The following is a 14,317-nucleotide window of genomic DNA, read 5'->3' on the forward strand; positions in this document are numbered from 1 at the left end:
TTTTGTTACATAAGCTGTAGCTTGGATAAAGGCAGGGATTTATTTGATAAGCTCTTGCTTTCCCCAATAGGGCTGTTGCGAGTATAAATGCAACATGTAAGCCACCTTGAGCTTCATGGAGAAAAAGGGAGATATAAATGCAAGAAACTAACTAACTAACTTCGCCCTGGCTACAACCCCAATCAAAATCCCCCTATGCCTGCAATTCACAACAAGTGATGTCCAATTAATTGTACTCAGCGCTCTAGAACTATTCAGAGTGTGGCAAACCTGGGATATCACCCAATGGTAGGAGAGTTCCCATTGCCATCCTTATGAAAATCCTACATGTACCCCTGGAGTCCTGATTCTCACTGAGGTGGCAATAATTTGGGCTATCCCACTTCAGCCTGGATGTTTGGGTTGACCATGCCTGAAAGGTCCTCCATACCAAATAAATTATACCCCACAGGGAGAAAAGTAGCAGTTCAGAGAGAAGGCTCACAGCCTTGCCTTCTCCCCTTGAAATGCTTCATTTCTATGTGCAGGGAATTCTATGGGCACACACTGCCTCCACCAACCATTATGTCAGTAACTATACAGTAATATAATACACTCCATCAAATATAAAATGTCAAAGAAAACAGACAGGCTCAGCAGATGAGACAGAATCATGAGATAGTAACATTATGTACTCTGTTCTGAGTACATAATGCAAAAGCCTACCAGGACTTTTTTAAAAGTCTTCACCATCTGCTGAAAAATAGCAAGAATGAGGGCCAGCTGAGCTTCCTGAGGACTCCTCCACAAAAGCTCTCCCCATCTGTGGGACGCTCTCCCCAGGAATACACCCTTGGCACCAGCTGGACTATAATTTCAGCACCAGGTAATAATGGCTTTATTATCCCAGAGATATGGGCAGCGTTGATTGAATGGTTACAGCTACTCAATCCAGACTTGACTGAACGTCCTTTTTACAAGTGTTACTGTACTGAAGTTGTGTGTTGTTTAATAAGTTGATACTAATTAGTATTTTTATTGTCTTATAAACATTGGAAACTGATATCAGACTTTTTTTAGTATAAAGCAATATATGAATCTAATAAATCAGATCAAGGAGTTCCACAGTTTGGGGGCAGCCACCAAAAAGGCCCTTTTCCTCTTGCATCAATTTGTCTCCTGTCAGTCAATTAAATACAGAGAACCTGGACTTTCACTTACGTTAAAGAACGCAATGCGTTCAGATGAGGAAGGATCTCAGCCACCTTCAAGACACCTGCGTCGCCCAGAGAATTACTGGACAAGCTACAATTGAAAGGAAGGCAAAATTACTTTTCCACTTTGTATTTATACATTATCATATAGCTTTTCTGGCAGAATGAATTCTATTAGGTACAATTTATTTTCATTTCCATTCTTCCTCATGGAAGACGGAATGATACACAGCAAGGGGAACATCAACGAACCCAAAAAGTAGGGGTACCTGTACACCCTTTTCAGACATTCATGACATTTACATGGAATTGTTTGTGTTGGCGTGTGAATGTCAACGTTCACCAAAGCCTGGTTATTCAGTGCTAGGCATAAGTATGAAAATAAAAAAGGAACTTACTCTAACTCAGTTACACCAGTGCACCTCCTCAAGGCCAAGCACAAGTTCTTCAGATCTCCATCCTGAAAATTATTGTCCGTCAAGCTGCAAGAGAAGGCACATCATTCTCCAGGTGCTCTAAAACCAGGTGTGTTTTCACCAGGGACACAGAAAGCTGCTCTAGACTCAGAGTCAGAGTGTTTGGTCCTCCAGCTTAGTATTGTTGACACTGACCAGCAGCTGCTCTCCAGGATTTAAGGCAGGGGACATTCCCTGCCTAACTTGGTTTCCCTCCACAGGTTGTTAGAGATCAGTTCCCACCACACCTTAACTACTGGCCCTGCCTAGGGATGTGGGTGAAAAATGATTCCATTTAAAGCCAAACCTATCAAATTTACACTTTCCAAATCTCTACAAAGACCAAAACACAGCCCTATCTACATTTTGCAATGCAGCTCTCCAACCAACCAGTGTTTATAAAAATGCAGGTATTAGGAGGAAAGGGTGCATAGAAGCAAATAAGTTAGTGAAAAGCAACATACAAAATGCATTATATTAAGAGAAACTGCTTGGAAAAATGTGTGCATAAGTCAAAACCATACACAAAAATATCCTCATCGGGAGAATTTCACACTAAATGTTGAATAATTTTCAAAGTTGGCTCTAGGCCTGGGGACAGAATCCCACAGATGTTCTGATGTATTAAGATAGGCTGTAAACAACAATTATTTGGAGAGGTAAAGTGGCACTGAAATTATTTAAATAAAAGAAATAAAGAAAAGAAACATGTGGACTTTAATATTGATTTTTTTAAAATTGTACATTAATGCAGAAATGAAACAGACCTATGAGTGAACACATGCAATATGGACATGGACCCAGAAATAAACTGATCTCTCCATCCCTACTGACAGACCAGCAGGCAGAGATGGGCTGTCTCAGGTGTTCTGTGCCTGAATGACCAAGGAGTTGGATCACAGCCAAGAGTTTATAAGGCCAGGTAAAACCACCATGGCCCTTTGCACCACCTGGCCTCTACTGAACCGAGAACTGCAGAACCACTTTCTGGCCATCCTCAGTGGTGGTGCTGAAGTCAGGAAAAGCTACTATGCTGAGGCAGAGGAAAAAGGCTTCTGGATCCCTCTGCCAATGTCCCTGATATAAGACCCCCAGAGCCTGCCTTGCAACCATGTTAACATGCAGTGAGCCATTATACGACTAAGAAATAAACTGGAAGCAGAAGTAAATGAGGTCACCGTACCATATTTTCCTCGCTGTTGCCGCCAAGAGATGTCCACCTGTGCTTGATAGGTCAGTGTTAAATGAGGAACTCCTGCAGCAAGGACAAAATGGGAAAGCATTACTAAAGGGGGATAGGGAAGGGGAAGGAAGGAAATATACAGGTTTGTGACGGGTCATAACTGTTTAGCAGTAGCAATATGAACATGCACAACTGACCAAGTTTGCAAGTGTGGCTAAGCCAAACCTTGGTTTATTGCAAATGAGCGAGCAAGAGAAGAGATCAATGAGGCTTTGCCCTTCCTCCAGACCTTTTCCGGCTTTGCTCTGTGCAAAGCCTTGGCTTGGCTTACTGGACTACCTGAACTTGGGTTTGTGATCCTTCTCACTCCAGAAAGCTACAAGCAAGGTTTATCATGACATACCTGGGCTGAGCACCACCAGGAATGTCTTTGCCAACAAGGGTCAAGATTGCAGTTTGGTGATGAACACTAAAGATAGGAGAGAGAGAGAGATTTCCATAATGCCACACCTGGTTTAATTGTCCACAAACCCAAAATCTGCTTGCTGAACAGGAGGCTGAAGAGACTGTAAAACCAGGGCTGTTGTTTCTTTTCCTAGCCCTGGGCAAAGTTTGGATCGGGGTGGGACGTCTGCATGGAATATAGTTTGGGATCATGCCTGCTGCTGCCCCTGTTCCCTTCAACATGGGCAAGTCCCATGCTTTTATGGGGACATATGATTCTAGGATTAATTAAGGTTGCAGTCCTAACATTACTCTTCTTGAAGTTGAACCCCACCAAATTCCATAGGAGTTACTTCTGAGGAGACATGGTAATGACTGCAGTGTAATATATCAAATAACTAAAATGGATAAAATCAATCAGGATTGCTTTAAACTGAATGACAGCCCTAATTTCAACCATATGGAAATACCCCGTGATCATTCAGAATGAGCAGAGGGTATAGCCGGTGGATGTTGGTGGAAGGCGAGGGACCAAACATAAACTCTGCCCCCCACCCCATTCCCTGTGTTTTCTTGGCTTCATTAAAGGCACTGTAGCCTCCTTAAGCAAACCAAGCATCCCTGGTCTTGTCGAGACTGTTAGGTAAGTCCCCATCTTCCTAAAGATCTCTCCACCCCCGCAGTCAACTAGCCAGTAGGAGAGCCAGTGTGGTGTAGTGGTTTATTCAAGGTTAAAGGCAACTATCTGTTTAAGGAGAAGGGCACTTTCCTTCCAGGCAAAAGTACATTCAGTGTGTGGGCCTGAGCAGACCCAGGCTGGCAGAATTTTACATATCATGTAGTGGAAAAGAGAGAAATGAAGAGAGCTGTTACACCCTGCCTCCTAAAAGTTGCTTCTACACGCCATGGAATATCACAATGACTTGGTGCGGGGAAGAGAGAGAGAGATTGTGTTGTCAGTAAGAGATGAGCACCTTTTCTTGACTGAATGTATGCTTACCTGGTGTTAAGCTTCACTATATTTGGACAAAGACTCATTGACTCCAGGAGATAGAAGATGCTGTTCAGAGACAGCTGGTTGTTGTTTAAACTGCAGGAAATAAAACCACCCCAAAAAGAAACCCAAACACATTAGCTTCAGGAAAGTCCTGCAGCAATGAATACCACATTACTGGAGGTTTTAATAACATAAAGGTAGAATATGCTATATGTTCTTAGATTAAATCTCTTGAATCTCTACTTTAAAATAATTGCATGCAGCAGAGCTGCTGCTGCCTTTTTAAAGGACCTCTGCTGGTGACCCTGGAAAGTTTCTCTCAAGTGGAGTGGAAGACACACCAATGGTTTGAGCCAATACAATGCAGCTTCATCTGCTCCAGGGAGTCTCCATAGCTTAGAGGCAGAGCACATGCTTTGAATGCAGGAGGTCTCAGTTGTGATGAGTCCTGTGAAAACATCTTAGCAGGGCTGGTAAGAGGGGGAGCAGGATTGGGATAAGAATGTGGAACTGGAGGAATTGGATTCCAGGGAGGGGCCTAGTAAGCTGGAAGGGGACAGAGGAGGCACTGAGTGGACTGTCAAAAGAATCCTCTCTCTCTCTCTCTCTCTCGTATATAATTTTTATTAAATTTTCTTACAATTGAAAATACTCATTTTTACATCCTTAAGATACCAAGGACTTCCCTTCCTCTCTTTCCATGGTTCATTTTACATATAATAAATCCCTGCATATTATACAAAAACTATACCATTCAGTATCCCATTATTGCATCCATCAAAACTTATTGACACTGTTGACTTTATCTTAATGCTGCCAGAATTTCCAGCTGTACACAATTATATCCCATATATTCAATAAACATTTTCCAATCTTCTCTAAACGCATGTTCTTCTTGTTCTCTTATTCTATATGTTAGGTCTGCAAGCTGCGCACATTCTGTCAACTTATGTTGCCATTCTTCTTTGGTTGGGACCTCACTCGTTTTCCATTTCTGGGCCAGTCATGTCACTTCCCTCACCAAGGACAAAGAGATGGCATTCTTAGTGCAAGCTGGCACAACAGACCCAGCCTACTTGAAGGGTTAGTGGCAAACAATCTGACCTGCTTTAAGGCAGTTTGCTACATTCAATATTTTTCACAGGACACACACTTTGTATGCCGAAGGCAGCCTTTCCCAACCTGGTGCAAGCAAACTCTCAGGAAACACTTACTTCAGAGGGCCAGAAATGCACATTCTGGGCACCATCTTCATCAGCTTCCTGCATCCTTCATCACCGAGTCGGTTACCTGACAAACTGACATTTGTTTTCCACAGTTTAATAACATGGTTGATCCAAAGGTCTCACTCAGTTGGCAGGCAGTTGGGAGGAAGAGGGAACTTACTCAATTTCGGAAAGGTGGGAACACCTCTGGAGAACCTCAGCCAGCTCCTGTACCCACTGGGAATCGAACTGGCAATCCTGCAATCTGTATATATGGATATAAGACATCCATTAAGATGGGTATGGGGTACCTTTGGCCATCCAGACATTCCTGAACTCCCAAGACACATTGGCTGATGGGAGTTGTAGGGACTGCACCTGAAGACCACTTCTCCCCATATGAAATGAAGGAGACCTTGCAGTCATCATCTGAAGCCTTTCTTCATGTGCCTCCTCCATGAGAGGTCCAGAGGGCAGCAACATGAAAATGAGCCTTTTCTGTGGTAGCTTCCCAATTGTTGGAACGCTCTCCCCAGGCCCCTTCGTTACATATCTGTAGGCGCCAGACAAAAACATCCTCTTCTCCCAAGCCTTCAGCTAATTAAGCAATCTATGGCTTTTTATACTGGGGTGGAAGGTTGTTGTTTTCATTTGCTATTATGTCATGTATCGTTGTGTTTCATATTGCAAACTGCCCTGTGATCTTCAGATGAAGGGCAATATAGAAATTTAATAAATAACAATAACAATAATTCAGCAACATCTGGAGGGCCACAGGCTCCCTTCTTCTATTTTGCCATGTATATCAGTTGCTCCTCACAAACTTAAATTTATTTACTTACTTACTTACTTACTTACTTACTTACTTACTTACTTACTTACCGTAATATTAAAGTACTAGGCTTAGGCACATCTTCCTCTTCTTTTATTCCCCCTTTTTTCAACCTGAAATCGAGAACACATTTATAAATTTGTTTTCCTGGTCTTTCATGCACCAGAATGTCAAAACAACAATGGTGGTGATTGATAAAAGGTGGACTTCAATTAGGTGAGCCGCACTGCTGGAAACCCCCCCCCCACCAGTGGTGTCAATTGGTTACTCACACACCCCCAACCCCAACACAAAGCAAATACCATCTTCAGAGGAACTATTTTTCCTGAGGACCACAGCAGAGGAAGGAAGGGTTAAATCAGGCTTCCTCAACCTCGGCCCTTAATATGTTTTTTGGCCTACAACTCCCATGATCCCTAGCTAGCAGGACCAGTGGTCAGGGATGATGGGAATTGTAGTCTCAAAACATCTGGAGGGCCGAGGTTGAGGAAGCCTGATTTAAATTCAAAGCATGTCTCTTTTTATGTTCTTCAGTTTCCCTGTGCTCTGATCCCCATTAGTTGTCCCCCTCGCCCCGTGATGCAATTTGCATTGCAGAAAAACCAGAACTTTATTCAAAGGCATATTTAATGTCGTTTGGACCTTTCTAGGTAATTTGCAACTTCTTTCACCCAGGTTTCAGAACTTTCTCTTCTTCCTTCTTCTGAGACTCCTGCCACTGACCTTGTTCCAGTCTCCAGAGCAACCCACACAGTAGTTCTTGTCTCCTCTTCATTTGTGCCTTTGCAATGTTCATCCCAGTCAAACTTTCCCTAAAACCAATTCCACTGCATGATTCAGAATGTTCTGGGAACACCTGAAAAGCCACTTCTCTCACCTTTGACTTTTACTGGATTGCCCGGTGAAGGAGACTGTCAAAACATCCTTCCTGTAAACAAATAGTGAATAAATGGAAAATTGAAACTCTCTCAAATAAAATAGATGAAAGCAGTAACGTTATTATAGTGTTGGAGGAGAAAATCAATTAAAAGCCAAACTATCACATTCAGAATTTCTGGAAAAAAATATGCAAACCGAAATTGAGCCATCGTTCGAAATTTGCACTTATCTGAATTTTGTGATGCAGTTCTGAGGCCAAACAATGTTCACAAAAATGCATGTGTTAGGGGAAAGTGTGAATAAAATGGAAAATATGACTGAAAATAACATACAGCGATATATTAAGAGAAATAGCTTGCAAAAATGTGCACATTAGTCAAGACTGCACAAGAAAACGTCCTTGTTAAGGTAATTTCACAATAAAACGCTGGTGAATTTTCATGAGGACTTTAAAGAAACAACCAACTGCTCCAAAACATGGAGAGCTGAATTTAAAGCTGAAAAAATGAGAAGCCAGAATAATTGAAATGGACGGATCCTTCCATCCCTAGTTAATATTGGGTTGACCACAATGCCAAAACGTGCAGTTTCCCTGCCAGTGACTCAAGCTCTCCTACAGCATCCTTCCCCAATAGAACACAGCTCTGGACTGTGCAAGTTCTGACAGCAATCTTTGCTTTCATCAACTCCCTCCCCCTCTCCATCCCCTGAAAATATAGCCCCTGTGCCAAATCACTTGTCATTCTGGAGGAGCTTCTAACTCTCAGGAGTAGCAGTGGGTGATTCTGTCAATTTCAGTTCCTCACCGTTTCTCATTTTTACTGCTGTAACTGACTGCAAAGACCTCATGAAAAGTCATCAGTGTTTTAGTGGGAGTTTCTCCTAATATGACCATTTTTACAAAGCACATTTTCCCTAATATTTATATTTTCCATCTGCTTTAGAATGCATATAAATTAGTTCTTACAAACCTACTTTCCCCAGTAATATATACATTTTGTGCACATTTTGCCATCTACGTTTTTGTACAGATTTAGTTGGCTGCAGGACTGCTTTGGAAAATTTGGAGAAATGTGAATTTTGAAGGATGGCTATGTTTCAATCCTCATAATGTTTTGAAAAGTGCAAAACAGAATGCTATTCTAGGCTGCATCAACAGAAGTATAGTGTCCAGATCAAGGGAAATAATAGCACCATTCTATTCTGCCTAGTCAGACCACACTTGGAATACTGCGTCCAATTCTGAGCACCACAATATAAGAAGGATGTTGAAAGCTGGAACATGTACAGAGGAGAGCAACCAAGATGATCCAGTGTGTCCCCAGATGTTGTTGGACTACAACTCCCATCATCCCCGAGCTCTGGACTTGCTAGCTAGGGGTGATGGGAATTGTAGCCCAACAACATCTGGGGAACCACAGGTTGAGAACCGCTGCCTTATGATGAGCACTTGAAGGAGCTGGGTATGTTTAGCCTGAAAAAAAGGAGACTGAGAGGAGATACGATAGCCATCTTCAAATATCTGAAGGGCTGTCACATAGAGGAGGGAGCATGCTTGTTTTCTCCTGCTCTGGAGGGTAGAACTAGAACCAATAGCTTCAAGTTGCAAGAAAGAAGATTCCGATTAAACATTCTCTTTGACAGTAAAACTCTTTGACAGTAAGAGCTGTTCAGCAGTGGAAGAGGTGGTGGACTCTCCTTCCTTGGAGTTTTTTAAACAGAGGTTGGATGACCATCTGTCATGAATGCTTTAGAGATTCCTGCATTGCAGGGGGTTGGACTAGATGACCCTTGGGGTCCCTTCCAACTCTTAAGATTTTATGATTCTGTGAAATGCAAACTGAATCAGTCTTCCACCACTCCTACTGAGGAGCAGCTTTGGGCAGCATGTGGAAGGAGGCGAGAGCAGGAAAAAATGGAAAGTAATAGATGGCTTATACCCCCCCATACTTTCATGAGGTGGAAACCAGTTAGCATTTAAAATGCTACATGTTGGAAGTTACAAGTTGGTTCATGTGTTAGGTAGGAATGGAATCACCATTTCACTATGTTCCTCTTTCCCGCAACCCACTATACTGCTCCAGGAGAATACCCTAATCAGTGGTGTCCAAAATTGCTGAGAGACTAAGGGAAAACAGGAGGGTCACACTCCCCTCCCCCCTCCTCTCTCTCTCTCTCTCTCTCTCCCAATAAAGTCCATCAACCAAGTCAGCTAAGGTTCTTGGGGGTCAAAACTGGGCCTGAAGCCAGACTGAAACGGGCCAATATTATTCACTTCTTAGCCATAGGTTCTACAGGTTACAGCAGAGTATTAACAGATTATCTTCAATGTTGAAGAAGTGAAAAGGAGCAACTGAAAAGGTGGAAATGAGAAAATTCTCTTCTGTAGCGCTTGGCAGCCAGTACCTGATATGGAGCTTGGTCACATTTGGACAAATGGCAGCAGCTCTGGAAAAAGCGAGGACGGTGCTCACCGAAAGCTCGTTGTAGCTTAAGCTGTTTGAGAGAAAACAAAATGTTGTTGTTGCTATGCCTCAGCAAGGTCTTTTATGCAGGCATACAGGTTTCCTACTCTTCCTCCCTCCCTCCATCCCCACCACAGAGATTAAAACCCAGATGGTCTGCAATGGGTGTGATGATTTTTCACATCCACTAAGCCTCTTACAGCATCAGTCTTTTAGACTGGCAGCTCCTGTGCTCTGGAACTCCCTGCCTATTGACATATGGCAGGTGTCTTCACTGTACTGGTTGGGATGCCCAGCCAGACATGTAATTTTATGAGGTCTACTTGTTTTCTAGTTCTGTTGATCTAATCTGTTATCAGTATTACTATTACTTGAAACTTCCTTTTTAGAATCATTTTCCCCCTTTCCTTTTTTATTATATACTTACTCAAGCTTTTTGAGCTTATCCACAGTGGAAAATATTTCTGTAGTTTTGATCATTTCCTGCCTCTTCAGTCTGTTGTCCTGCAAGCTAAAATGCAGCAACTGGTTAATATGCCTCCCAAATGTTCATCTGATTAATAAAACAGGCCACCTTTCTTCTTGACAAAACAGGTGAAATTACTTTATGTCTTCCAGCTGATGGCAGTTTGGAAAAGCTTGCATCAGATCTTCAAGTCCTGGGGTTGAAATATTTCCACCGGCTAACCTGAAAAACCAAATGTGACATCACTATAGTAATGTCAACAAACAGTTTGAGAGATACCTAACAGAGCGCCTCGCCCAGTATCAACCCCCTCAGGCCCCATTATTGGAAGGGGAGGTCCTGTCATTGGTGGTCCCACCCAGGTACTGCCCAATTGGCACTGAGCCATGACATGGCCTTTTCAATGGTGGTTCCCCATTTGTGGAGCACTCTCGTTAGTGAGGTGCATCAATCTCCCTCACTTTGACTTTCATGAGAAATTTAGAAAGATTCCTGTTTGATGGCTGATAGGAATTGGCTGTGGCAACCAAGAAATTAACAACTGTGAGGGTGCATGAGTCCATTTAAATTTACTTACTTACTTACTTACTTACTTACTGCATTTGTATTTCACCTCACCCCCCCAGCCAAGGAATTTAAGGTGGCCTACACGGTTCTCCCCTCCCTCCTCCATTTAATCCCCCAACAACTTTGTGAGGTAGGTCCCGCTGAGAGCCTGTTACTGGCTTGCAAGGTCACGTAGCAGGGATGCCAACTCCTGGGGGCTGAACCCCTTTTTCCCCCTTATTTGTTTGAAGGTTGCAGCTTCCCCCCCCCCCCATGTTAAACATGTCATGTCAAATCAGAGGAGTCAGGAATGCGGCAACAGTGTGGTTTCAATGACTAGTGTCTCCTTCTCTTTCTACCATAGAGGGGAAGGGGGGAGCAGCCCCCAGTCGGTGGCAATATCACCCCCCCCCCCCATCTGCCTCACAAATGGGCGTCTGTCACCCAGTGTTCTTCATGGCTCAGCTGGGATTTGAACCCAGGTCTCCTAGGTCCTAGTCTGAAAACTTCATCATCCCTGGCTCTTCAAAATATTTTTATATGGTTTTTTTAAATAGTTAAAGAAAAAAGTGCTGTTTTCATTGTGCTGCTTAAACATTTTCAAGTTCACTACCCTGGGCTCCTCTGAGAGGAATAACAATAATAATAATAATAATAATAATAATAATAATAATAATAATAATAATACTACTAGCTCTTCTGTGGGGAAGGAGCATAGGAAAAAATCAGAAATAGCCACCCCCTCTCATTTACAATTAGCTAATATGAAGGTTCCTTGAGGAGCAACCATTTTGAGAGTCTATGCTGGCTTATGCAGACTGGGGCTCTTTAAAATGGAGAGGCTCCTCCCACCAAAGGCGGAGCTGGCAACTGAAAGGAAGCTGTCACTCCTATCTAGAGCTGGCTGTTGCTGAAACAACACATGTTGGATGAGCCAATCTAAAGCTTACAGAGGGCCACTGAAGTTTCACTTCTACATTGCAGGCGCTATTGCTCAGATTCTAGATGGTTTGAATTAAAAACTGCACTAAAAGATTCAAAACAGGGCATGTGACATTGGGGCAATGCTTACTGGAAAGTTGTCAGGCATTTGATCTTCGGCAGGGTCTTGGACAGGACAGCGGCAAACTCATTCCCACATCTCCTGCTCCTAAAGCTAAGAATAAAAGCAAAAAGCAACTGTGGTTAGTAAAACAGCAACCAGTCTTCCCTTCCAGCCTAGCTGGATAAGGAGCTCAGCACCTGATTCTTGCAGCAGGCGGCTAGCATCTTTCTCCATGGTTGCTCCATATTAATGACTCGCTTCAAATGACTTAACGAGTTGTATCCATAAGAACGTAAGAAGAGCCTGTTGGATCAGCCCAATGGCTCACCTTGTCCAGCATCCTGTTCAATCAGTGGCTGACCAGATGCACCAATGGGAAACCTGCTAGCAGGACATGAGTGCAAGAACACTTCGTCCTATTAAATTGTTTTTACACTGTTAAAACGTAACTCACTCTGGGAGCTCGTGTTGATGGGTGGGGAAGAAATATTTGCTGTCTATTTTCTTTCTTCAGGCTGTAAACCACCATGTGTATAGTAATAGAGAAAGACAGTATACAAAGTAAAAGTGAGGTGAGGAGGAGGAGGAGGAGGGTGAGGAGGAGGAGGAAGAGGAGGAGGAGGAGGAGGAAGAGGAGGAGGGAGAGGAAGAGGAAGGACTAGTGTGCACCTATTCATCTGTGCAAGGATGGAGAATCTGTTGGCCTCCAGATGCTGGACTTCAACTCCCAACAGCCCCAGCCAATGTGGCTGATGGTCAGGGATGCTGGGAACTGCCGTCCAGCAATATTTGGAGGGGCCCTGATCCCTCACCCTCTTTTGAGCCTGACGTGTCAGGGTGGCCTGTGCTTCTTACCTCAGGCTCTTTATATTTTCACAGCTGCCAAAGACCTCCAGATAGTCCACTTCCATGGGGCATCCCACAAAGTCCAGGCATACCAAGTGAGGGTGGCTGCTGCTGATGACAAAAGCCAGGGCAGCCATGTCCAGCGGCATCAGCCGGAAGTTTCTGAACTGATACCTGAAGTTTAGCTGCTTCCCGACATGCCGGGCCAGTTCCTGGTCTTGTGTCTCGTGCACACAGTGGCACAGCTCTGCTATCCTAGGCCCTGTGAGAGAAGCATCCCCCAGTTTCTTCAGCATCTGCACAATGATGGCTTGACGTTCCTGGACCTGGGCATCGCACTGCCCGGCTAAAGAGCTGAGGAACTTCTGGCACCCGCGAGACGAGAGGCCAGACAGGAAGACGTGGCAGTTCTCTGTGAAGGGCACCCTTGCTTCCCTCTTCATCATCCACTTAGACCTCAGGAAGAAGTTCTGCTTCAGGAAGTTGCCATCAACTGCTTTGCTTGTCAGCAGGAAGAGGGCCGCAAAGAACTCTTGCAGGCTGAAGTGGACAAAAGTGTAGCCAGCCTGTGTGTGTCCATTGCTGGTCTTTACCTCAAAGGACACCAGGAGCCCATATAGGCAAGCAAAATCCTTCACGTCTTCTGGGACCTCATCAGCATAAAACAACATCTTATTTCCTCCCAGGCCCTTGAAGGCCAACTCAGAGAGGCCTGTGAGAGTCGCTTTGTGTTGACTCAAGTCAACTTCTTCGCTCAAAGCCCTTAGCTTCTGATCCTTTCCTATGAAGGTGAGGAGCATCTTGATGTAGAACTGGGTCATGGTTTGAGGGAGCTGGACTCTTCCTGCATCGTGGAGGAGCAGATACTCCAGACAAATGCAGACAATGTTACACAAGGCGGGGATATAACACATGCTCAGGAGTTTGCAATTGCTTTTCAGGTGAGCGATGGCTTTCTCCTTGAGGGAATGCTGGTGGAAAAAATAGCCAACGTATTCCTCCACCTTTTCACGGTCAAAGCCCCAGATTTCTGCCAGGAGGGTGTCCGTTTTCAATAAAGCATCTGGGACTATCTTTGGACGGGTCGTGACCAGCACGGTCGAGCCTGGCAAGAATTTCCCAAGGCAAAGACTTGCAAAAAGGTCTGATATAGAGAGAGGGTTGAGAGGATCTGGAAAGATAGCCTGAGGAGAACCTGGGAGCTGGATGCTCTCCACAAACTCGTCCAGCCCATCAAATATAACCAGCGTGCGCTGGGCGTCTTCTAGGATGTGTTCAAACACAGCATCAGGACAATCTTCTGGCCTGAGGAAGAAGTCGAAGAGAAGTTCTTGGAGAGAAAGTTTTCTGCTGATCAGGTTCAGCTGTCGGAACTCAAAGAAGAAAATCAGTTGGAATTGTGGGAGGCCTCCCTCTGCCCACTGCTGGCAGATCTGGTGCATGAGCCTTGTCTTCCCCATCCCTGGTTTCCCCAGAAGAAGGACAACCTTGGTGGTCCCCATGTGGACCCTTTCAAAAAGCTCAGGCAGTCTCAGGGTGGTGTTCCTGTGCTCCTCTGTATCATGCAGAGCTATCTCCCCCCTTTCCCTCATCCGACCACCTTTGCTCTGACGAATCACCAGGTTGACGAAGGTTTGGCTGAAAGGCGACGGCTGAGCTTTGGGTTCAGTTGCTTCTGCTGATCTGCTCATTCCGTATCTCTGAAGCATCGAGGTGGTGATGAGCTGTCGATATCTTTCAGCAGAATCTGATAAAACATGG

General features: G+C 44.2%; 1 protein-coding gene across 1 annotated transcript in view; it reads right to left on the reverse strand.

Annotated features, from left to right (window-relative positions):
• NLRC5 (NLR family CARD domain containing 5) overlaps positions 1-14,317 on the reverse strand; it is a 47,126-nt gene that overhangs the window by 27,018 nt on the left and 5,791 nt on the right. The window contains exons 5-18 of the mRNA XM_081921778.1: positions 12,566-14,303; positions 11,738-11,821; positions 10,258-10,341; positions 10,081-10,164; positions 9,595-9,684; positions 7,187-7,237; positions 6,360-6,422; positions 5,659-5,742; positions 5,487-5,570; positions 4,276-4,365; positions 3,235-3,300; positions 2,832-2,903; positions 1,592-1,675; positions 1,201-1,284 (exon numbers count right to left, since the gene is read on the reverse strand). Of these exons, the coding sequence (XP_081777904.1) occupies positions 1,201-1,284; positions 1,592-1,675; positions 2,832-2,903; positions 3,235-3,300; positions 4,276-4,365; positions 5,487-5,570; positions 5,659-5,742; positions 6,360-6,422; positions 7,187-7,237; positions 9,595-9,684; positions 10,081-10,164; positions 10,258-10,341; positions 11,738-11,821; positions 12,566-14,303 (2,758 nt within the window). The remainder of the gene's footprint in view (positions 1-1,200; positions 1,285-1,591; positions 1,676-2,831; positions 2,904-3,234; positions 3,301-4,275; positions 4,366-5,486; positions 5,571-5,658; positions 5,743-6,359; positions 6,423-7,186; positions 7,238-9,594; positions 9,685-10,080; positions 10,165-10,257; positions 10,342-11,737; positions 11,822-12,565; positions 14,304-14,317) is intronic.

Source organism: Podarcis melisellensis, assembly GCF_964234715.1.
Source record: "Podarcis melisellensis genome assembly, chromosome: 8".
Lineage (NCBI taxonomy): Eukaryota > Metazoa > Chordata > Lepidosauria > Squamata > Lacertidae > Podarcis > Podarcis melisellensis.